The following is a 25278-nucleotide window of genomic DNA, read 5'->3' as shown; positions in this document are numbered from 1 at the left end:
GTGGCAGATACTCGCATTCCCCCATGGCCCAGGAGGTGCTTCCAGATGGAGGGCAGTGGCGTGAGGCCTGGCCGAGGGGACTCGTCATCCCCTCCCGCACAGGAGGGACATTTCCCGCACAGCCATGTTCCCAGAAGCCAGGGGAGGTTTCAGCCCTGGCACTGCTCACGTTTCCTTCCTGCCTCAGCCCTCAGCCTGCAGCCCTGGTGCTCGGGACTCAGGGTCAGCAGCGTGGAGTGAGACAGAGGGGGGGTGTCCCTTCAGTCCCTGTCCTGCTGAGCACAGCCAGGCTCATGCCAGACCTTCTCCTGGCCCCTCTCCTGGATGAGCCATCTTTGTCAGCACATTGCACGGGTGGGCTGCTGGATCCATGTGCTGCTGACACCAGCCAGCTCAGTGACATCCACCCCTGGCCCCGTCCCCCTGCCCCAAAGCCTCCCACTGAAACCCCATAATGGGGCACCGCAGCCCTGGCAGTGGTGTGGGGTCACTGGGCCATGGGGTGCCATGGAGTTGTACTGTGTGGGGCCAGTTTCTGGGATTTTTGTCTCTCCTGGAATAGAAGCAAAGAATCCTGCGAGGGAATGCTCATAAGTGGTCAGATCCTACTTGTCCACAGCTGTGGCACCGGTGCCCACTGGCAGGAACCAGTGCCCCAGGACAAGGGCCTGATCCAGGGCAGGTGATGGAGGACATGGCTGCTCTGGGTGAGGGAACCAGGAGATCCTGGGGACATCAGCCACAGGTATCAGGACTGTGTCTGTATCCTGCAGCAGCCTCCCCCCTGCCTGCCCCAGGCACCCAGTGCTGTCTCTGGGTGTTTTCTGTTCTTGCAAGAAGCTGTTGAAAACAAGAGGGGCTGTGCCTGCCAGGTGGATCCTTCAGAACCCTGCTTTTAGACAGCAGTGGGTTTTGCTCAGCAATGTCCACATTTTTGCTCTGCACAGTCTCTGAATTTTGTGCCACCAGCACTGAACTTCTAGGGACCCAGGGCTCCTGGTGCTTGCCCCTCTCTTTCCTGTCCTGGCTGTGGGACTGGCTTGACAGAATAAAAATGAGTCTGGGACTAAAACATCCATCCCAAACCTGATGGGAGGAGGGAGATACACTGACCCTGGCCTCAGCAGCCCTGCAGCACCAGCTCAGGCTTAACTCTCTCCTCTGCGGAAAGAGTTCAAGCCTTCAAGTTAAATCCGGGAAGGAGTTAGCAGGTCTTTGTGGCAGGCAGATTAGAGGCAGAGGTAAATTGTCCTGCTAAATGTAATCTGGCTAGTTAAAAGCTCAGCCTCTAAACCAGCATTGTCTTTGCTTATAAATACAGGAGACACTTCTGCAAACAGGGATTTTTTCTTTTTGCCTATTTAGAGACCCAAGAGACTGGGGACACCCTGTCTCCCTCCTCCTCTCCCCAGGGTGTTATTAGGGTTTATTTACCTCCTTCATGCCCTCTCCTCTCTAGGATGGGTTTGGTGCTGACAGTCTCTGTTCCTGCAGGTGCAGCAGGAGGGGGATTACAGCTCGCAGGGCCATGGGTCAGGGCAGGTGAAGGGAGCAGAAACTCTCAGCACTGGGGAAATGGGGCTGGAGGCAGAGTCAGGGCCCTCTTTCACCCTGCAAGTCAGTGGTTCATCCATTTCCATGCCCTTGGAAGCCCCTTGGACAGGATGGATAAGGAACTGAGAGGCTGAGGGCTCACCATTGAAGCACATAGGAACACAAATAGAAATTTAAAGAAATCAAAACTATATAAATACAGGTAACAGCTATCTGGTTCTCCCTGAAAGCTGCTCTTCTGGAGCTGGTGGCACTAAGGAGGTGCAGGAAAGTGGCACTGCCACTTGTGACCCTCCCTGCCCCGGCCATCCCACCCCATGGCAGAAGCATCCTTGAGGTCCCTGTCCCCATTGTCCCCTTGCAGGTGTCAGAAGGGTCCCTGGGTAAGACAGCACCTCTGTACTGACCCCGGGAGCTCATGGGTGCCTCACAGGGCTGGAAGGTGCTCAGTGACCCTGGTGATGATGGACAGAGTGAGGGGTTCTTTCCGGGAGCATAAGTTGGGCAGGGATCAGGGGCCTACAAGGAATTAAGGTATTTCCCATGCATTTAAACTGTCTTCATGGACCCAGAGCTATTTAGGAATGAGTGACCTGGAGCACAGCACCAAGGGAAGAAGGGAGAAGTGGGGTAAGAAGTTAATACCTGCTTTGGTCCCCACCCTAGTGTTTGCAAGGAGAAAGGGGAATATGCTCATAGAACCAGGGATGACTCATGGGCCCCAATTTGGGGAGAGTTAAACGTGTGTCACACAACACCAGTGAGCTGCATGCTGGTGGATGAGAGGTTGGGGGACTTGGGGGGAACAGCAGCAAGTCCTAGGGGGACAGCAGGGCACTGTGCCCTCTCTGGGGCCAGGACAGAGTGGTCCATCCTGGGAGGCATGAGGGCTGGGTGGCTCCAGGAGCTTTGTTAAGCTTAATCCTCCCTTGGATTAATGCTCAGGGGAGCTGGGGACATGGGTTAAACCTACAGGAGTGAGCCCTCCTGTTGAGCATGGCACTGCAGGGGGATCAGGGGGAGACAGAGGGCACAGGTGTAGGGCAAGGAAAGGGGCAGGCAGTCCCCAGGCCTAATCTGACAAGCAGCCTTAGATTTTGTGGGCATGTTCCTGGGTCCTGCCCCCACCCTGGTAGCAGAGGGATGGGCAATGTGAGGTGAGGTGAGGACCAGGTCCACACCAGGGCCATGTCTGGCAATGCTACCTGGCTCTGAGAAGCTACTGCTGGGACTAGCTCTGCAGGGCCACTGTGGGCTGAACCCCTCAGGACTGGAGCAGGCTGGAGATGCCAGCCCAAAGTAGAAACTGTCTGCTCTTGTAAGGATGCTCTTCTGGGGAATGCCTGCCCAGGATGAAAACTCTGGGATGAAATCCCTCTCTTGGGGTGAGCTGGCTTCACTGGGGCTGAGCTTTCAGCCCAGCTCAGAGGAGCACTGTGAGGATGCCTAGGGAGGCTCAGACAGCCCACACTCCTGCTCCCACAGAGGACCCTCTGGTTTGTGACATTAGGAGCTAGCCCCTTTTCATCCAAAAAGCACCCAAAAGGCATGCTGTGGTCCCCATGCCATGTCCTCAGTCCTGGCTGAGCTGCAAATGCCACAAGAATGCCCTTAGAGGAGGTTCCCATCCCTTGACCAAGTGGGTGCTGCTGCCTCCTAGGAATCCCCTGGTTCAAGCTGTTCTGCCAGGCAGTTGACTTTGGCACAAAGATGCCACTGAATTACACCAGCATTCCCCAGATCCCAAGCAGAAGTTACACCTCCTTCATCCCTCTACAGGCTTGGTTCCTCATGGGAATCCCCTTCCCTATACCCCATCCAGCCCATGGCTCCACACTCTGGGGCTGACACCACCCAAACCTGCTGCCTGTCCCAGGGAGATGCCACGAGACATTGTCACCCATCACGCTGCAGCCAGTGTCACTCTGGGTGCCTCCCTGGTGGGGCAGGGGTGGCCTTGCAGGGGCTTTGAGTGCCATGTGCATGTCCCCTGGGACAGCAAGGCAGAATAGGGTGTGCTGTCCTAAGTGGCATCTTAACTAGATCTGATCCAGCCTTGCAAAGCCACAGCACCTTCAATTCCCTTAGCACTCCAAATCTGCTACTGTGCATCTAAGCGGATTATTTTAAATACCCCATGATGGACTGCTCCTTTGTAATATAATCCAGCCTCGTGTGTCCCATTCCCCTCCTATTTGCTGTGGTTTAGCTGCAGCTGTGACAGCTAGAAACTTCTCCAGTTCCCCCTGTTCCCTAGGAACCGTCCCTTGTACCAGCCCCTTTCCCAAATCCTGCTCTGCCCTGGGCAGCCAAATCCTGGGGATGCTCCTGCTGCCTTCTACACATCCTTAGCATGCAGCCTTTCATGTCTTGGGGTGAGCAGTGGCCATGGGATGTGCTGCTTTAGAGCTGCTTCAGCTGCACCCAGAGCTGAGCCCCAGGAACACATCGCCCCCACCTGCACATCGAGGCCAGGTCCTGCCTCAGTTTCTTTCACCCAGAGAGCAGTTCTGCAGGAGCCTTTCAGGCCGTTTTCAGGCCTCTTGCTCAAGCTAACTGGCTCTGACACCTTAGCCCTGCCATGAAGTCAGCCAAGCAAGAAAACAGCCTGCCTCCCTCTCCCACTGGAGTGGGGGGTTTGGGGAGGGAGGGGGCCAGTACAGAGCCCACCCAGCCCCACTCCCGGCAGTGGCGAAGAAGCTGCTGCTTTTCCAAGCACTTCCCTTTGGGGCTTGTCTGATTAATGAGGGCTTGTTATTTCCAAACTGTTTGAAATCGTGTTTATTTTATCTGCCGCCGGATTCCTCTGACTCAGGGCTCATCGTTAACTGCCAAAGATGAGTGACAGATCCCACTAATTACAGCTAATGATGGCCTTAAAGGATCTTCACGCACGCACATGTGTTTGTGTGCACACATGCCAAGGGCCATTTATAATTTAAAGTGGGGAGAGTCGTTAGCATAAACCATCCCCGGATTAATTGCAGAGAGCGGCCTCTCCGGGGAGGATGCTCACTGAGAGGTTGTGGTTTTGAGCACTGGATGCTGAGGAGGGATGGTACAGGCTGCCTGGGAAGAGACAGTGTGGTCCCAAACCAGGTGTCAGCCTTGGGAACACCAAATCAAAGCCAACAGGAATGAAATATTTGGCGCAGAGCCGCCGAGCAGCTGTGAGGGACCAAGGAATCCTGACACATAGCAGGGGTATGACCGGCTCGGAGCTGTACAGGGCCATGGGAGCATCCACCCCCTGACAGAGCTCTGTGGGGGGTTATCCAGAGGGGAGGAGGGACATGCTTCTGTGGGAACAGGCAGCAAGAACACCAGGAGACACTTCTGTGTTAGCAGTGACCCTGCTTTGAGGAGTGCTCTCTCCCCTTTAGACCCTGGGCAGTCCAGCCCTGGCATTGACTTCTTTGCTTTTACCTTTTTCCCCCAGAGGGAAAAAGGAAGGATGGAGACAAGGCTTTCACCACCCCTGAGCTGGAGGAGGCAGCATGAGAAGCAGAGCCTGCAGGAGTTCGTGGCCCCAACCCTGGCAAGGGGACTGGCAGGTGGCAGCTCGGGCAGGGCAGGCACATCCCACAGAAGGGCTCACCAGGGGATCTTCACGACTGACACAGTGGGATTTAGAATCACAGAAACATTTCAGTTGGAAAAGACCTTTAACATCATCGGGTCCAATTGGAGACCTAGAACTGCCAAGACCACCATTAAACCATAGCCTCAAATCCTTTCTTTAACTAGCTCTCCACTTGCCTCAGCTGACTTTCCCCCATCCCTGCAAAGAAGGTACAAGGGGACAGACCTTTATGTCTTCCATCTTCTTGACCTTCCTCTCCTCAGGGGTCCAACTGGTGCCCCTGTGCCATGCCAATGTGGGCCATCCATGAGGAAACAAAAAGCTGTTCCAGATGGAAAAGGCTCAGCAGAGCACAACAATGTCTCCACAGCACTTCTCTTTCTGCGAACCAAATTCACTCTTCTTGGAAAAAGTAATTCAAGCTCCTCAGCCTTCCTCGGGGCCGATGAGTGGGAAGAGTGAAACACTGGTGCCAGCTCCCCAGGGAAGGGAAGCACAATCCTGCAAAGTGCTTTTATATTGGTCTCTGCCATGAGAAGGTCTAAATTGGAAATAATGGTAGCAGCAAGAGTCAGGATGCTGAGATGGACTCTGGGACCAGCTCCAAGGGATTTTGGGAGCTGGATGTGTTTGGCATGGAGGGGTCCCTTCCAGTGCAGGACACTGAAAGCTGGGAGGAAACAACGTGGATGAGAACTTTTGGCTTCCTCATGAAGAGATCTGATTCAGGTCAAGCCTGGTGGCTCATGAATTTGTCTTGGATCTTTTGAGTTGTCCTGGACCCTGAAACACTCAGGTTTCAATTTCTGAATCACTCCAGCTGTTTCAGTTTAAGGCTCTTGCAGAAACAGCTGTGGGAGGCTGCAGAGCAGCGCTGCAGTTGGAGACTGTGGAGCAGAGCTCCTGTCAGAGAGGTGCAGATGCTCGATGGCTACACTGCTCCTCAAATGGCCCAGCTTTTTGGGCAGGGCCAGCTCAATCTTGTGCTTTTTGCTTCACTGAAACCCTGTCCCTGGGGGTCTCAGTCATCCAAAGCCCATCAACACAGGGGTCTTTATATTCCTTCTCTCCTGACCTCTCTCATCTGCCTGGGGTGGCTTCCATTGCTGTTGTTGCCTGCTGCCACCTTCCCTGTCTTTAAATCCCAATCTATCAGGGTCAGGAGGTGGTGGAAGAGATGGTCTGGAGAAGCCCCTGTCTGTGAATGGGTGGCACTGGCACTGGAGTAAGAGCAGTGCCAGTGATGCTGGTGCTTGCTTCAGCAGGCTTAGCTCCATCTAGAAGCAGACTGAGATATCCAGTGGCACTGTTGACCTTGGGGACATCAACCTGGGAAGTCCATGCCTGCGGTAAACAGAACCACACAGCCCATGGTAAACATGTGGCTTTGAAGCCCCAGGGAAATGTAAGGTATGCAGAGCTGAGCAGTCTCTCCCACACCCAGGTGAGATGTTTTTCTCCCTGTGCCATGGCCAAGAAGGGTTGGAGACATCTGAGATGTGGGGTGTGCAACAGGGAAGGTGACCACAAGGTCCTGGGTCTGGGCACCATGCTGCAAGCTGCTTGCTCACCGGCAGACTCAGCCTTCCCCAAATGAGGGTTCCCAAATAACCCTCATGATCACTGTCGTCCAGCAAAAGAGCCCAATTGCAAAGAAAACAGGGAAGCAGCTGAAAAAATAAAGGCACTGCCATGGTACCATGTATGCCAGGTCGGATATTTGGGATGGTGCTGAAGCACAGCCCTGGATGCTCCTCCCATCCCAGGACAAGAAGGGCCAGCACAGGGTGGAGAAATTAGAGATGCCAGAGGACAGTGGGAGGGCAGCTTGCTGACAGCACCAGGGACAAGCAGCCAGGATTCATGAGTCCTCCAGATATTTGGAAAGAGCTGAGGATGCTCAGCAAGAATGCTGCAGCCACCACGTCTGCTTGGCATGAGGTTGAATGGTTTATCCCCAGCCCCATGTCTCCTGGGAATGATGCTGTGGGATGTCAGCCTCTGTGGGTATTCCATCTCCTTCATTATCCACACCCCTCCCCAGATGCTAGAAGTATCTAAAAGACAGAGAAATCTGCTCAGTGACCCCAAAGCATGGCCATGTCCTTCCAGAGACCTGGTCTAGTACCTGAGCCCTGGCTATGGAGCAGTGACTCTTCTGAGCTGAAGAAAAGGATAAATGGAGATGAACTGGGTAGACAAAGCTTTGCTGGGAGAACTGGAAAGTCACCAAGCCTTAAAGTCAGGCTAAGAGACAACACCAGTGCCTGGCTCCTAGCCTGTGATTACTACTGCCAGAGACTGAGAACACCAAACTCATTGCATCTGTGCCCTGGGCTGGGGGTTATCTCCAGCATCAGCAGAACCACAGGGCAGGAGCAGGTCATGGCTCTGCTCGGTGCCCCTGCACTTGATGGCACAGGCAGGGTGTGGGTGGAGGCAGCATTCCCTGCCCTATCTGGCTTCCTCTGGGATTAGCTGTGCAGGTCTGGGGAGCAGCCTTTGGTGGCCAGCTGGGTGGGTACAGATATATACAGATAAGGCAACCTGAACCCAGCTTCACTAACTCCCACGCACCCAGCACTAATGAAGACACTGTCATCCCATATCCCTTCTCAGCAGGTCACGTGTGGACACCACTCCTGGCTCATAGGAGGACAAAACCTGTGGCTTGCAAGGGTGGGCCTGCTCTCATGGTGCTACCAAGCAACTCTGCAGGACTCAGCTGGTGTAGGGTAACACAGTCCACATGAGGACAGAGCTGTTTCAGGTGTCCATAGCCAATGTGATAACCCATGGCTGCTACAGAGGGATAATGGACAGTGCAGGGACATAAAGCTGGGATGGAAACTGATGACAGCATGAGGACAGGCAGCAAGGGTAGGAACTTAGGTGGTAGAGGAACATCTAGCCAGAATGGGGACCTTGCCAATCCAGGGACACAACACAAGGAATGGAGACCCATGGACAGTGTGGGGACACACATCCAGGATGGGGACCCAGTCAGCACAGGGAACGTGTAGAGTCCTGGGGCACAGTGATGCTGCAAGGCAGAGGACAACCAGCACCATTACCCACTCCTCTGATAGCCTGTCCCTGTCCCCACATGTCTCCCTGGGCTCCATCTCTCCATCTGCAGTGGGCAGAAGAGTCCAGCACTGCGTGGGTGCGTGGGGATAGGAGAAGCCATGGCAGATCCTGCATCCCCATCCCTGGCAGCCCAGGCGCAGCCCGGCACTCCCCATCCTGTTAGCTCTGGCATCAAAGTCCCCGCCACAGGAGCAGCCGGGCCCGGCCTCCATCTCTGTTTCCAGGTAAACAGATGAAGCAAGCAGCTCTCCTTCCCTCCCAGCCTGGCAGCCCCGGCAGCACAGACCCCACCATTCAGCCCCCCTGCACAAACCCCCAGTGTTCGGGAGAGGGCTGGTGCTCCCCGGGGGGCACTGGGGGGGACATGCCATGGCCGTGTGGTTGACACCCAGCCAGGCTGGAGCAGGGCCAGCAGACACAGAAAGAGCCTCTGTGTTTTAGCCAGCTCCTGCTGTGCTGAGGAGGGGGCAGAAAAGGCCCCTTGTGTGTACGGGACCTGAGGGGTGCCCCTATGTCTCAGCTGCATCCAGGGTCCACGGAGACCATGGTGATGGTCACTGGTGGGTCTGTTGCTTGGTGATGAGGAGCTGGGTGAGGGAGCCTGAAGGGGTGCGGGGGTCAGAGGTGGTAGGAGGGGGACCCCAGACAGCACACCAGGGTGTGTGGTGCTGTACAGTGCTGCTGCCCCACTGACCCCTGAGAGATTCACAGCCACGGACTATGGGAGACGAGCAGTGGTGGAGTCTGACCAGAAGCACATTCAAAAGTTGTGACGGAAACAAGAGCAGGAGGTGGCTTTCCCCAGGCTTTGCTTTGCAAGCATCCTCCCCAGCCAGTGGACATGGCACCCACTGGCACACATGGCAGGTCACCCCCTGGAAGCTTGTGGCACTTCTCAACAGGACCAAGTCAGGCACTTGCAAGGATGAGAGAGAAGGCTGCCAATTCCTGCCCCCTGGGGCTCCTCTCCTCCTCCAAATCCCTGACCCTCTTTCCAGACTGCCCATGGGACTGGTGCGGGTGTCCATCCTGCAGCACAGCCTGGGATGCTCTGGCTGTAGTGGGGCTCAAAGGGCTGCCTATCCCTCTGGGGAGCCTGGCACCCAGCTGAGCACATCCCCAGCTACTGGCATCCCTGTGGGCCATGCTGAAGGGGAGAGGGGAAAGCAGGAGGCAGAGCTGGGATGCTCCAGCATCCCTGCTGTTCCTCCTGCTGCTACCATCATCCACAAAAATCCATCAGTGCCTTTGCTGAAGACAACGTCCCTTCTTCCGTGCCTGGAATCTTCCTCCCTTGCTGTTCCCCTGAGAAGGTGGCTTTCTTCCCCAACAAGCACAGGGAAAGCATTTTCCACCCCGGCAGATGAAAATGGATTCACAATCCAATTTTACCCTAGCAGCACTTCAGTGGTTTTGATGGAGCTGCTCCGGATGGGTGCTGGTTTGAGCCAGAGGACAGCTGTCGCGGCTTCATAGACCAGGGGTTTCTTATCTGTGTCACCTTTGATTACTGTAATTGAAATCCTGCTCTGATCTGAGCTGTGCCCAAATGTTTCTTGCCTGTGAGGCTCTCGGCTCAAATGGCAAAATGACGTTAATAGATTTTAAAGCCAGGCAAGGCCTGCGGGAGCATTTCTGCCTGACCTCCCGTACAGCAGCCGACAGTCCCTGCTTACCCTGCTCCCACTCTCAGCGATTGCAACGGCCCCGCCATCCCCCCATTGACTCATTTTCTCTCCTGGAAGCACAATTCCTGCCTTTCCTCAGAGCTGCTCGTGTGTGTGCTGGGCAGCCTGCCGTCTCCTCTGGAGCAGAGCCAGGATGCTCTTTAGGGAAGCTGGGATGCTCCCAAAGGAGGCCAGGTCTAGGGGTGTTGGTGGGATCACGGAGGGATCAGCCTCCCTTTAGCCCTCCTGCTCCAGCATGAAACCCCCGTGGGCAGCACTGTCCTTTTTTGGCACCTCCAGACCAAAAGGGCAGCGGGGCGACATGCTGCCGCCCGTCTGCTGCCAGGCAGGCTGCAGGGTACAGAAATGCTCCTGGCTTTGGTACCGAGCAGGAAAAGCAGCTGTGGCTGGCGGTGCAGCCGGCACTTTGCCACCCTCCCCATCTTTTGTGAAGCTGCCGGTGATGTTTAGCTGGAGTCACTGCAGCAGAAAGAGTGAGTCCAGCCCAGACAGTGTCTGAGGGCAGGAGCTGGGGGGACAGGACACGTGTGCTGGCACACACACTCCTACACTTTGGCTCGGCAAGCAGCCGGCATGAGGAAATTGCCAGCCCTGGCCAAGCTGTGACAGCAAAGCCGGTGGCTCCATCCGGAATGGGGAGGGTTTGCTCAGGCAGCCTGGCCTCCAGGAGCCACCCTCTGGAGGAGGCAGGAGCATCCTACATATAAAACCATGTCTGGAGAGCCTTACAGACCCCCAGGATCAAACTTTGTCCATACCAGACAACCCCCTTGAGACCCCAGGTTTGCCAGGCTATCAGCTTTCATGGCCATACAGCCACGAGCTGGCTGGTGCATGCTGGCACAGCAGCCTGGGCTTGCACTAGTGAGGATCTGACGGAGCCATCCCAAAACTTCATATGCCAGCAAAAAGAAAAGAAGGCACCAGCCTGACCACAGGACAGCCCCATTCACGGGGGCTCCCTCCAAATCCCAGCCAGCCAAGCAGTGGTGTTTCCTCTCCGGCAGTGAAACCCCCGGCGGGTCATGGACCAGCAGCAGCACACACAATGCTTGGGGTTATCCAGCCCGTTATCAGCTTGGGCCACATGGTACAAGGAGGAAAAGGGTTTCAATCCCAGCTGAGCCACGTTTCCGTCAGAATCTGTCTCCCTGCCAGGCTGTGCTTTGGACAGCAGGGCTGGTGGAGGAGGGCTCAGCAGGAGAGAGGGACTATGGGGTAGTCACCCTACATCCCTGTGACATTGCCAAGGGTCCTTCTTCATGCTCAGGAACTCGCCAGTCACTGAACAATGTGGCTGTTCCTGCCTCAGCTTCACCCAGTGGTGCTGTGCTGTGGCCTGGGCATAGCCACCCACAGAGCTTGGGGATGGGAAGGGGTTGGAGCTGGTGACCCCCAGGAAAGGGGCTGTCATTGGGGCATCTGGTGTGTGTCTGGGCTGGCTGAAACATCCCAGGCTGGGTGCTGCTGCTCCCTGCCCCAGGGAGGCATCCCTGGTGTGCTGGGAACCCATCTGCCCAGAGCAGCACAGGCATCCTGAGGAACCCACCAGTAAAGAACACCTCTGCCAAACAGGATGGGAAACTGAGGCACAGGGTGATGTCAAGGGATCCTGCCTCCTTTCTCCCAGCCTGCTGTGAGGTGCCCTTCCTGGGGCTGCCCTCTCATCGTACTGGAGGAAGGGCACAGCAGCACAGGGTGGGTTCCTGTTCCTCAGCCCAAAATCACAGCCTGGGGGATACATCCTGGCCCCAGTGTCTCCAATCCCTCCCGGCAGTGAGCACCGAGCCCACAGAGGCACCCGCAGAGGTTGGGCTTGCCATGATGCTGCCATCCCTTCCTGCTCCATGATTAATTGAACATGGGCTAAAATTAGCTGTGGAGGCAGCACCCCTGGGGTCTCCCAGCGGCATCCCACTGCCTGCTGGCTGCCTGCAAGTGGGTCAGGCAGTGGCTGCCTCCCAGCTGCGTGTTTGAGGGATCCCCATCCTCTGCTGCACATGTGGGAGCAGCACTCCCTGCTCTGAACCTCTTCCTCACCACTGCTCCCCAGGCTTCTCCTTCTTGGGATTCACCAGGCTCGGCTGCATTATGGCCAGAGCAGCTGGAGAGGCACAAAGACACCTTCTGGGATGGCAGGAGCATGGAACCCTGTCATATTCCTCCCATGCCTTCAGGGATCTGTTATTTTTAGACACTCTCCCTACCTTGCGTTGCTAGTTAGGCTCTGGCTCCCTTCTTCCCCCCACTCTTCCTCAGCATTAATCTGTTTCCTCTGTATTATTTGCAGATTAGGGGAGCCAGAACCAGGCACTTTGGTGCAGAGAATCACTTGGCCACAGCCTCCCCACACCCAAAACTACCCAGGATTTTGGGTTGCATTTTCATGGCAATTTGTAACCTGTCAGGTCCCCACTGCCAGACCCGAGGAGACAAAACATCCAAGGGACACGCAAACTGGAGGCACCCTGCAGCCAAGGTGCCAAGCCAAGTGATGGGGTTCTCACAGTCACATTGGAGTGCTCCTGCATGGGCAGGACAGCACCTGGACATGGTCCCCATTATCCAGGGCAAGGGGGATCTGCACCCCTGGGCTGGCCCCTCCTGGAATGCCCTCAGCTCCTTCCTGATTCTCTGCACATCCAAGAGGGCAACTGTGGCTGTGACATGTTGACATAAGCCAAGCAGAGGGAGAGGATGAGTTTTTCCCTTGATTTCAGAAGAAAGCAATGGGGAAAATAAGTTAATTAAAAACTTCAAAGACAGATACTTCTAATTTGGTTTAACGGAGCAGTCCTGCTTGGCAGCAGTGCTGTCAGAGATGCCTGCCTGGGGCTCAGGCTGGGAAACGCCCAGTGTGTCACATCTCAAGATATCACCTGCCACCAGCATCACAGCAGCCCTGGGGCCTCCATCACTGGTGAACAGTGGGGTGTGGGGTACCACAGTGCTGGGCTCAAGGCTGATCTGGGGGCCAACACTCCCAGGGACCAGATTTTGGAGCTAGTGGGAGAGAGACTCCATAAGGAAGCCGTTCCTCAGTTTCCCCATGGCACAGGAAAGCCACTCAGCCTGCTCTTTAGGAAGGTGTTTTCACTTGGGCTGGGTGCTGGTCTCAGATCTCTGCCCCCCACTGGCATTACACCACTGTCCCACATAAAGCAGGGCAGAGCTGGGGGTCCTGGGGGTCCCAGGGGACTCATGTCTTTGCAGGCTCCTGCAAAGAAACAGCAGCCCCTGACCTAGGGGGACAGCGTGGTACCACTGATCCTGTCCCCTTCAGTCCCTCTCTGAAGGGTGATTGATTCTCACTCTTTTCCCAAAAGCAGCCAAAATCTTTTCATTTTCTCCAGAAACCTATGTCACAGGACAGTGATGCTCGTGCCCACAGTGCTCTGCCACCTTTCCTTTCCTCATGCCTCGGCTTCTGGGTTTTTTGTTGGTTTTTTTTTTGGTGGTAGGTTTTTTTTTTAAGGGTTGGTTTTTGGTTTTTGTTTTTGGGTGGTTTTTTTTTTTTCCAGAAATCTATGCTGCATGGTGAATAAAGGCATCCTGCTGTCTGAGGGCTAACGGCTTGCTGGAGAGATAATAAAGCAAAGAGGAGTAAATTAAAGTGGCTATAAATAGCACCAGGAGAGGAAAAGGAGATGAAGTCATCTTCCTTCAGCTGAACTGGTATTTGCATCACTTCTTCCCTTTGCCTTCCCCTGCCCCCTCACCACACTTGGGATACAGTTTCCCCAGGCTTTGGGGCCCTGCTCTGGGCTCTATGTGTCCCCCTGTGTCCTCAAGGGACTGGAAGATGTCCCTATGCCCCTGGGCTGGGGGATGGCTGCCCAGCACTGAGGAATTGCTGGAGAGCAAGGTGAGGTGACCTGGATGTGGCTGCCCAGCCCCAGGCTCAATCCCAGCTTTGCCAGCGACCCACAGCATCACCCTGTGCAAACCAGCATGGCCCCACTGCTGCATCGCCCAGTTACTGGGAAGAGCTTTCAGGAGCCATCACTGACCCATCCAGTGCCATTCCCCTTTGCAGCCCACCCATGAGTGGCTGCAGACAACTCCCTCTCTCAAGAAGTAGTGCCTGTGGGAAAGGATGCCACAAACTCAACAACAACAAATCCACCCAAAGACTCCCCTCCAAGAACCAGATTCCATGATTTACGTTTTCATTATTGATGATTTTCACATTCAAACCTCCACCATCAGCTCCAGGACACACAAGAGAGGAGGGACCCCAAACCTGCTGGACCCTCTCTGGGGTCAGCAATCAAAACATGACTCTTCCTGCCAAAGCTGCTGTTCTTGCAGCCCCTGAGTGGCCCCAGAGCCCCCCCAGCTGCCCCAAGCCCCCCCAGCAGCCCTCTCCTATGAGGTATGTTTACTCCTGAGTCAGAATGAGGTCACACCGCGGTTTCCTCCGTGTCAGCTACCAACTCCTATTCCTGTGCTATGTGCACACACCCGCCGTGTTATTGCAGGGTATTTATAGCTATTTTACATGTATAATTATAAAACCACAACTCCACACACGCATAAAAATAATCAGAGTACCGGGACGCAGGGGAGCGGGGCTGGAACACGGACCCCACCACTAATAATAATTCTTTGCACTTTATATATAGCCCCTTTCATCCCCAGCTCTCCAAAATGCTTTGCAGGCATTTAATTAAGCTTCCCAACATCCTAATGTGATGACAGCCAAGTAATAATATCCTTGCTTTTAGGTATGAAGAGAGGGGAGGGGGCAGGACTTGCCGAAAGTCTCGCAGCGAAGCAGCTCGTGAGCCTGGGTGCTTCCTGCCCTGTCCCACACTTGTGGGGTGGCTGCATGGGGACATGCCCATAAGGGAGATTTTAACCCAAAAAGGGGATGAGATCCCCAGAGTCCTGCCCAAGCCCTCTGCACAGTTTGGGGTGGGGAGGACTGGTGGCAGTGCAAGGTCGGGGGATGGCAATGGGGGGACCCTGGCAGTGACTGAGCTGCATCTGCCCAACATCTGGATCAGTGGGTGGGTGAGACATCTGGATCTCGACAAACTCATGGGCAAGAGCTCAGGGGAGAGCAATAAGTAAGATGACAGGTCTGAAAAAGTTGATTTACGAGGAATATTAGGAGTCATAATCCTGCCTATCCCAGCCACCTCCAGGGAGGCAGGGTGATGACAAAGGACCCCAATAGATCACAGGGAGACAGGAGTCACTGGGGTCAACGTATCTGCAAGCAGGAGGGCTGGAAGCAGCTGTGCCTCCCAGGGGTCTGGGCAGCTTGGGGATGAGGGAAAACAACCAGATCTTGACATCTGGCTGGAGATGGGATCCCAAAGAAATGGAGCTCTGCGGTCCTAGAGGTCTGTGGTTTGTGTTCCACTGAGTACCCACCCTCTTTGCCATCCCTGCCTGAGTAGATCCCTTGCCTCCCATCTTTGGAGTGCTGCAGAGGGCAACAGGGTATGTGCTTTGGTTTTGGACACTGGTGAGACATGAGATGCTGATAAATAAGAGAGAAATGGCAGAAGATGGCCAGTGAATGGCTGGGACTTCAGCCACCAGAGCAGAAGCAGAGAGTAAAGAGGTCCTGGAGGTAAATGTTGGGGCTGGTAACGAAAGGGGCAGAACTGCAGTCTTCAGTGAAGGTGAAGACTGTGTGAGATCAGTAACACCTGAAGAAAAAACATATATTCCTTTCTCCTTTCCCATGCATGAAGGGGTGAGGGATGAATTCCCATACTCATTTCCATCCTGGGGATGACCCATGGGAGGAGCAGCAGCGAGCTGATGGGCACAGTGGGATTCTACACACATGAACACTGAAATCGGAAACCACAAATCTGGATTTGATCCTTCAGCAAGCACCATCCTGCCATTTTATGGTCATGTAAGTATTTTTCCCCAGAATGCAGCCAGATCTCTGTTCACCAGAGCAAGGTACACAGCAACTCCAAACCAAGAGCATCCACACCCACCGAGCCCCCAGAATGGGGGACAGGGACCTGCCTGCATCACATAAGGACCAAAGAGCAGCGACATGGACATTAAGCAAGAAAACACTTTCCAACCTTCAAGAGGCTGCAAAGAAATGCCCCAAACTCAATCTCTGTGAAGAAAGGAAGGAGGGAAACAGGAACAGTGTCCCACACCAGTAGTCAGTGCAGCCTGGGCACTGCTCTAGGGACACGAGCACCTTCCTGTCACTGCACTGGCCACCAAAACCTGCTGCTGTCACCACTCTGAGTTACACTCTGAGTTACACCCCTCTCCTCCAACATCTCTTACCTGGGGCTGCTGACACCTCTGCTGTCTCAGCTACGATGAGGGATTCCAGGATCCTTGCACGGAGCTCAGGGCTTGCCTCGGTGCTGCAGGGAGAAAGGAGGGTTGATGAGGGTGCCGGGAGCTCATCCACACCCCCCAGAGACCCCCATATCCCTGGGACAGGGATCTCCTCCCAATGGACCTCGCGTGGGACTGGGGTTTTGACCTCCCCCTTTGGGGAACCCTGGGCCTGAGAGGCTGCTGGGCTGTCACCCAGCAAAACCAGCTTGGCTGGGGGCCAGCATGCCCATGCCTGGCTACTGACCCCCTTCTCTCATCCTGCCTGGCAGGGCCACCTCACCTGGCTGCTGCAGGGTGGAGAAGCAGCTCCCCAAAGAGCTCTCCGAGGAGCCGGGGCGAGAGGCGGCTCCGGCGGGTGCCCTGGCAGAGGTGGCTGAAGTGTTGGGTGAGCTGGCCCAGGAGCAGAGCCTGGGGCTGTGGCAGGGCTGGGGGGGCCAGCAGGGCTCTGGCTCGCTGGCCACACTCCTCCAGGCCTGGGGTCTCTGCAGCAGAGGGGAAACAGGGGGAGAAAGGTCAGTTCAGGATGTTGGGGCATCTCCTTGCCTCTCATGGGAGCCCCATGCCTGCCAACACACATGACACGAGCTGTGGCAGATCTCTACTCCCCACAGGCCCACAGAAAATCCTGGATTCAACCTCACCCCTCTCCCCCCCCAAATGTGACTGTTTCTTTGCAGCTCATCCCTTCCCACAGACAGCCTGTGGGACCCACGGGGAGCACAGGGCACACAGAGGTGATGCCCTGCAGGCTGCCAGCCCCATTTTCCCCACTCACACCTCCCCGGTCAGATCCCACAGGATGGCTCCAGTACATTCCCTTCTCAGCACAGCCAGAGAGGAAGCGTTGGTGGCTGAGCTGCTCAGCTAGCAGGGGATGCACCTAAACACCCTTTACTGCCACTCCAGCAGAGAAGAACTGTGAAAGACCTGCCCTAGAGCAAAAGCCATAGAAAAAGGCAGAACAAAGCAGGGGTGGAGAAATAGGCACCAGCTGGAAGATTTACTGAATTTAACAGCTCAGACATTCTCTGCCAAAAAAGCAAGCTAGGAGGGAAAGGGGGTTTTAGGAGAAAGAAATCTGCACCTGGGCTAAGACCCACAGGCAGCACTGTAGTGAGGCCCCTGCAACTCTCCCCAGCTGGGGTCTCTTATGCCCCCTGATATGAAGCAGCAGGGAGGGCTGGTTGAGGGAACACAACTTCCAGCTATACCTGAATTGCCCATCTGAATAAAAGCTGGTGAGTAGTGGTGTTGCACATCATGGAGGTGCTTCCAGAACCCTTGTCATGGCATCCTGAACTCCATCATGTTCCCACCAGCGTCCCCCATGTCCCCAGTGCCCTCTGGCAGCCTTGGCTGGGGCTCCTCTGTCTTGTGAGCTGTGAGCTCAGTGGCCTGGGACTGTGGTCCTGCCCTGGGCATGGGAAACAGCTGCTCTCCAGCCATCCTCCATCCCTGCCTTGGCCTGGCTCTTTCATCTGGGGGGGACAAGGATGTCCCGAGGGTTGTGTTGCTCTCAGTCAACTTCAAAGCCTGGCTCAGCCGGGGGCTGACTCAGATCCCTGAAGCTCTTTGCACCAGGGCTGAGGCTTGGCCCACACCCAGCCAGCTCCCAGCATCCATCCTTGGGGCTGGGGTGCACCAGGACTGGAGGGATGGGTGTCAGGGATCCCCTCTGAAGCAGGTGCACAACCTGGTTGGGATGGCCATGGGGTGTTTATGTGCCCCCATATCCAACAAGCTGCTCCTGCGGGATGTTGGGCTTTGCTCCAGGTCTTCCCTACACCACTCAGTTGCTTTTTGCACCTTTTTACACCCTGGGGATGCTGCAGGAGGAAGGTCCACAGCCAAGTGGGGAATTCGAGGATGCTTTCGACCTCCTTTTGCAGGTGGCCAGCTTGCCACTTTTCTAGCCAGCAGCCTCGAGGAGGGCAGAAGGAGCCTGTTTGCAGGGCAGACTGCCAAACCCCAGCACCGTCTCATGAAAGACTTCTGTTTTTTGTTGTTTTGGCTTTTTTTTTTTTTTTTTTTTTCTTTTAAAGCCCCAGAGAAATCCCCATCGGTTTTGCCTCCATTCCTGCCCCCTCCTCCTCCTGCACCCGTTGTGCCAGGAGCAGAGCCGGCTCAGCGAAGGCTGCGGGAAAAGGCGCTTCCCTTTGAAGTCGCTTAACGAGGCAACCCAGCTAATTGCTTCCTAATTGCATTTTTATCCTTGGAAAGGAGGCAGCCTTTGATTTCTTCTCTCTCCAATGAGCGAGGGGAAGGCAGCATCTCGGTGCCACCGGCCTTGGGGGTATTTCTCCTGGCTCCATGGCTCCGCACAGGGCAGAGGGGATGGGGTATGAGGTATTCCTCATCTTCCCTGTGCGTCCCCCCTGCCTTGCCGGAGGCCACAAGGAGCCCCTTGCCTTTTCCCACCACGGGAAGGAAAAGACCATGCTGGTCTGGGCACAGGGGATCTTTTAGTGCCTCTTAAAGCAGCCGAGAGCACGATCTGCCCAAGCACTGATCTGTCTCTAGGATGGGGAGGGATGCACAGGGATGGAGGACACTGCAGTGACTGTCAGTGAGATGAGAGCTTCTGTGGAGGGGAAATCTCGGTTTTGAAGGTGGCAAGGGGGCCAGGTCCTATCTGACACGGTGGGCAAAGGCTTGGTGTCTGCCTGGTGATGCCCTTGGTGCCTTGGGCTGGGAGGGGATGAGTGGTTCTTCGAAGATTCATTTAAAATGGGTCTCGGTCCAGGCTCTCTGTTGGGATGGTCCATGGATACTGCTGACCTGGGTATGAGCCCTGTCCTGTTTGCTTGAAAAAAAATCAAATAAAACCAAAACCTTGATGGTCTCCTACATTTGCACAAAGGCTGGGAAGCTTTCAGGGACTTAAAGACGCTTCCTAATGGCACTAAGCTTAAAAAGCAGAGTATTTTCTATGCCCATATAAAGCCAAAAGTTAACGAGATTACAGTAAAAAATTCCCAGGCAGCAGAGCCAAAATATTATAATAATGCTTTCTTCTGGGGCCAGCATCACCCAGCCTTGGCAGCCACCCCTCCTGGCAGGCAGCACCTCCTCCTCTGGGCACTGCAGCAGGAGACAACTCTGCTGTGGTGAGGTGAAGCTGCTCACTAAGTCTTCCCTTGCTTTCCCAGAGCATCTCCCAAAAAACTGCTGTGCTGCTTCAGCACAAGGGATATTCCCAGTGGTCCTTCTTGGGATATACCCTTAGTGCATCTTCAGAAATGGGATGGAGCCAGGAGCTTCCTGGGAGGAGTTGGGGAGTCTTTCTAGGGGGTTCCTAAAATTCCTCCAGACCCACCAAGGTCCCAGGTGTGTGTGGGATCCCATCTGTGCTTACCTTGAGCCATGTGGACCAAGTCAGTGTAGAGAGCTGGAGGGATCAGGGGTGCTGGGAGCTCCTGGAGGTACCACTTGAGGGCCTCTGCCAGTGTCTGAGCATCGTACAGATCCATGTCCACGGCCGAGGGATCTGCAGGGAAAGACCCAGTGGGAGTCCTCAGACCATAGTAAAGCCCCTCTAGCACAGAGGTCTGGAAATGGGTGCTGATTTATTTGCCTATGCCCCCATCCCCTAAGTGTGGCAGCCCATGATTTCATTGCCCCTCAGCTCCCTCCTCAATGAATATTCCTGTATTTTCCATGGACCCTGAGTTCCATGTGCCCATGGAGAGCACAAGGCAATGTCTCTGCCTCGTGTGCATTATGCATCCAGTGTGTGGGGCAGGGGCTGTTGCCATCCCACTGAGGTCCCACTGCAGGACAGGACCCATGGGATGGGCTGAGCCCCATGCACCCTCAGGCCACCAAGGGCCAGGCACCATGTGCCAGCCTCAGCCCTGGAGGAACTGCTTAGAAAAATGCACCCATGGAAAAGGATTATGGTTACCAGGCTACACACATTGCTGAAGGCCCATTATACCCCAAATGAGCCCAAAGTGCTGTGAATGCACCCCAAAAGGCAGCTTCCCTGGGGGAGGTGGTGAAGGATGCTCCAGGGATGGAGCAGAGTGCTCAGGGGAGACTGAGCTCACCCAACCTGGTGTCAGGACAGGGCAGCTCTGAACAGAAATGTCCCACGGTCCAGCAGGAGCCAAAGGGTGGGACATGTCCCTCCGAGACCCATGGCTAGGCCAGTGTGGGGACATTGCTTCACCAGGGTCCAGGGCAAAAATCCCTTTCAGCATCCTTTGGTATTGCCTCATGTGTTTTTCTTGGAGGTCTCAGCATGGCTGGGCTGGGAGGTGTCTGCCTAGAGGGTAATGGTCCCTTTTGCAAAGATCTGGAGGTTTCAAAATCCGCCTTTGATTCGAACTGGAGCCAAACACAATGTTTTGAAATTCCCCTCATAGGAGAAATCTTGGAGGGGTCAGGGGGGGATATAATAAATACACCCCAAATATTTGGGATTGTTTGAAAATGTTCATTTGTAGAAACTTAATTTCTTGGTTCTTCTTAATAAGAGTACTAAAAAAAACAAAGCACATTTTTCTTTTTCTTAAAGATGGTGTATCAGGCCTCAAATGGCCCTGTATGATTAGAAGATGGTGGGCTTGCCCTTCTCTGACCCTCTTCCCTTCCCCTCTCTGGATCTTCACCTCCAAATGCAGCTTTACCAAAATTGGCACCATTTTGGGACATGGTCCATCTCCCAGTCCATCATTTCCCAGAAGAAAATGCTTCAAACCTCCAACCATTTCAGCTGACCACATGTAGCTGCTCTCCCTTCTGGGGCAATAAACCTCAAAGAGCAGAGAAAAGCTGTTTCCAAGGACAAGGCTTTGGAGGGACCTGGCCAGCAGGTTGGGCTGGGAAGCAGCTCCCTGACTCCTGGCAAAGCTGGTTTTGGGCACCTTGGTGTTGATCTCATCACCTTGGGACTTCCCCAACATGGACAAGAGAGCCTGGGAGCCTGCCTGCTTCCCCATCTGCCTGCATGGGAACAAGAAGCTTTGGTGGGTCCCTTATGGACAGTGCCTGCCATTTGGCTTGGTGACCAGAGAGAAAACAGATTGACCAATGCCTGAAGTGAAGCCTTTAACCCAGCCATTGGAGACACTACCTCATTTTCAGGAGCAAGCACCCGGCCGGCCGGGAACCATGCCCAGGGGCAGCATGTGGATGGCTGGGAGAGATGCAGGCAGCCATCCAGCATGGCCAAACGTGACCCGGGGCAAAGGTGGGTGCTGCCTGTCTGGCACCCCACAATGTCACAGTGTCACCCCACTGCTCTCGGCATCCTCGAGGCGGGCAGGGCTGTGCCAGCTCTTGTCTTCTGCTCCCTGGCCTCACTTTGGTCCATGCTGATGCTCACATCTTCCAGCCACAATTCTGGACTTTCTCAGCTTGACAGAAGGGTTATTTCTACTGGTGATAGTGGGGGGATGACAGCCAGTTCCCCATTTTTGCTGGAACTTGGCTTGGAGAAGTGAGCCAGCAGGCTGGTTCCAGCCAGGCAGGGGGAGGAGAGTAGGGTCAGGCATCCCTAGAGATGCTCCAATGCTTGTTTTGGGCTGAAACTCCCCTCTACGTGGCTAACACCCAGGGCTGCTGCTGGGCAGTCTTGTTGCTTGGCCTGCATTGCAGGGAGCTGCTCCCATCAGCGGGATGCACCAGGCAAATCCCAAACCCCTTCTCAGCTGGGAGGAGCTTGTCTGCTCTCCCCTGTCCTCCGTGGATGTTTCTGAGGGGACCTGTCACTTGCTTCAAGGATGCTGGTGCAGACTGGGGAGAGCAGCCTCAAGCTGTTCCTGTGCAAGGAAGGTTCTGCTGCCAGGCACTGGCCCCAAGGCGATCAGCCCCGGGCTCCACAGGGGCCTAATTAGTTCGTTTGCATAGTTAGGAATGGGCTTGGGGGTGGGGGCGTTCAAAGGGAAGGCTCAGCCGGTTTCAAAGCAAGACTCGAAAACATCTTTACACCCAGAGAGAAGCGTGATGGGGAGTGTGAGAAGGGGGAAGGGGTGAATTTACACCTTGCTACCCGGGACTGATTGCTGATGGCACCGTTTTCCTTGGCACATTGGCTAGAAATAGCCATTGACTTGTTGCCCCCATCCTCCTAGACACGCAGTGGCATCCTTGTGGGCAGCTCCTCTCTGTCCCTTGGAGCTGCTGGGCTGAGAGCACGACTAAGGGGTGTTTCAAGCTGCAGCCCAGCACTGGCTGCACCCCAGCAGCTCAGGGAGGCTCAGCCAGCATTTGGGGAAGGGTTAACCCTGAAATCTTCCCGACTAATTACCAACCTGACCCCACGGATTCTGCTCCCTCCTTATCAGAGGGAGATGATAACCAGCCATAAGAAGTTAATGATGCTGCAGGATGAGTCACAGCTCTCCTGCTGCTCTCCAGATGTTCCTATCCCTTCCCTGAGGGAATGACAGAGGGATTCCTATCACAGATAGAAGGAAAACACCCCAAAACCCCAACCTCAACCCCGCAGCAAGCCCCTCTAGCACACAATCTGTGTGCTGACCTGCTAGAAGAGCAGGCAAACTGCTGGGGACCAGAAGAGAGCATCCCTGCCCATGAGGAATGAAAATCAGGACTAAATTTGGTGCTGGGGAAGGGATGAGTGGGATGACAACTGACTCAGGGGGAAAAGCCATGGGTGCTCCCAGTCTTCTCCCGCTGGGATGCCAGAGCCTACATCCCAGCAGAGGGGTGATGGGGCTTGGGGCTGAGTCAGGCTGGGCAGGAAACGGCCGCGACCTCTCCCGGCAGCTGGAGCCAGCCCGGGAGGCGTGAGTAAGCCCCGAGTAAACGGAGTTTCGGTAAAGGAGGAAGATGTTTAGCCAAGAGGTGGCTAGGAGGAGGGGTGGGGATGGGGGGGTTGAAGGAGAGCTTTGAGCCACCCCAGCACCCAGCTGTCCCCTACACGTGGACATAGGTGGTGGTTGTCCCCCGTGTTCCTGGCCAGTGGATGGGTGACAGGGTGCAGCCCCTGCCCAGCACCCATGGGCCCTCTGGCAGCAGGGGGTCCTACAGGTGAAGCTGGGTCCCAGTCACCAAACAGTGCTGCCCTTGGGTGCATGGTCCCCGTGGCAGCAGAGGGGCACCCAAACCACCTACATATACCTGGGACTGGCTTAAATACTGGTTTGAGAGTTTCCCTACCTCTTCCAGACCTCTTAGGTTTAACCCATGAGCTGGTGCTGCATGCAGGGATGTCACACAGTCCTTGGGGACTTTTCACCAAGTCCCCCTTGGGGAAAGGTCCCCCTTGGGAACCTTTCCATTTTCACAGACATTGCCTGTTCACTCCCCAGACCTGACCAGGCATCCCTCAGTGAGGGTTTCCTGGGGTACTGTGCACCAAATCAGGGAATATTGCCCCAGCTTTGATTCAGCATCACTGTAACATCTCTCATCCAGCCTGCTGATACCTTGTGCTGGGGACTTGGCAGCTCCAGGACACCCCTTGCCTGGGAGATCCTGGCAACCCCGAAACACACCCTCCCTAGCTGGGTTTTCACCTTTGCATACCCCTGGCTTGCACTCAGCCAGGGCAGGGGTGCTGGGACCCCCTTTCAAGGGTACCCAGTGAGACTGCCTTTCCCTGCAGGGCAGTTCCCTTCCTCAGTTTCCCTACCAGCTACCAGAGAGGATGGCAAAAGCTCACTCCCAATCCACCCTGACAGTTCTGGCAGGGATTTCTGCGGCACTGCCATTTATTTACCCTTCTTTCGTCACCACCAAATATAAGAGATGAGCTCATGCCTCTTGCCAGGCTCTGATGATGCGGGGTTTATTTCCACTGCAGGTATAAATAAAAAGCAGTGCGGCAGGCACCGGGACGCCTGGTGTTTGGGAGTAGAGTCACCGTGGTGGGGTTAAAAGCTTGGCCAGGGGAAACCAAACTTTTGAGGATGTCCAACTGCCTCCAGGAGTGGAGGATGGTGACGGACCCCCTTTCTGGACATCTGTGCCTGAGTGATGGGGAGGGCAGTGCGAGCTCCCCCCCACGCTGCTCTCCCCTCCAGCCCAGCTCTTTCTGCCCAGCAGCAGCAGCTCCTGGCAGCCCAAGCGAAGCCCCGGAGCCCCCCACCACTCGCTAATCCCCACCGAGGCTTGACCTAATTCCCGGGCACGTGTGTGTGAGTGTCTCCAGGCAGACTGCTCCGCACCGGGGGCCGAGATCAAAGCGCAGAGCAGGGCGGCAGCGCAGGCTCCGCGTTGGAGACACCGGCTCCAATCCGCCTCCTCCTGCTGTCGGATTCGCCTCAGCAGCCGGGGTGCAGGCAGATCCTGCCTTGCCCTGCCAGCAACAGAGACTTTCCCCGGTGTTACCGGGGGAAGGCTCATAGCATTTGTGTATTTTGATGGACACCAAAGCCCAGGTCAGGGTTCGGGGAATCCAAAATCTAGGAGGTTTTAGAGCTGGATGGACTGAGCCCCATCTAAGCCATATGGAGCACTGAAGGAGCCATGGGGTGAGGGAGCCCTGGGGGTGTCTCTGTACCCGATCTCTCACCAGGGGGAAGGAATGAGGATGCAGACCATCCCTACCCAGCTTTGGCAAAGTGCTGCCTGGCCATTCCACAAGGGACTTTGCAGACATCCCCATGCCAAGACTCCTCCATCTCAGGTGCCTCAGCTTCAAAGGGCTTCAGCACCCACCAGCACACCCACAACTTTGCTGCCACCAGCCAGAGAAGGTCCCAAGTTTCCAGGCTCAGCAGCAGGTCCCAGGGGGAAATGGGTGCAGGCAGCCCCTGAACAAACATGGAGTTAGAAGATACCACCCCAGGCACCTGAAAGACTCATACAATTTGTGTCCACAGGCACCAGGGATTTTGGAGCTGCTTTGCTCCATCCCATGTAGTCCAAGCAGTCCCTGAGCCACACACAGGACAGCAATATTGCTGGGGACTGTGTCACTGTGTGGCCCCTGTCACTGTGGGCAAGGAGACATCCCTAGGACATGAAGTCCCACAGCCAGGCCCTGGAGAGAGCAGTGAGGGCAGTGGGCTTGAGTGCTGCACCCTGCCACTGCCATTTGAAGTCTACTTTCTT

At 55.3% G+C, this 25278-nt stretch overlaps 1 protein-coding gene across 1 annotated transcript in view; it reads right to left on the bottom strand.

Moving 5' to 3' along the window:
* The window catches only part of PIK3R3 (phosphoinositide-3-kinase regulatory subunit 3), a 78974-nt gene that overhangs the window by 44750 nt on the left and 8946 nt on the right, over nucleotides 1–25278 (bottom strand). The window contains exons 5-7 of the mRNA XM_071750247.1: nucleotides 19607–19738; nucleotides 16532–16733; nucleotides 16192–16274 (exon numbers count right to left, since the gene is read on the bottom strand). Of these exons, the coding sequence (XP_071606348.1) occupies nucleotides 16192–16274; nucleotides 16532–16733; nucleotides 19607–19738 (417 nt within the window). The remainder of the gene's footprint in view (nucleotides 1–16191; nucleotides 16275–16531; nucleotides 16734–19606; nucleotides 19739–25278) is intronic.

This window comes from Heliangelus exortis, chromosome 8 (assembly GCF_036169615.1).
Source record: "Heliangelus exortis chromosome 8, bHelExo1.hap1, whole genome shotgun sequence".
NCBI lineage: Eukaryota > Metazoa > Chordata > Aves > Apodiformes > Trochilidae > Heliangelus > Heliangelus exortis.
The sequence above is the reverse complement of the archived record's forward strand: the minus strand, read 5'-3'. Positions and strand labels throughout refer to the sequence as shown.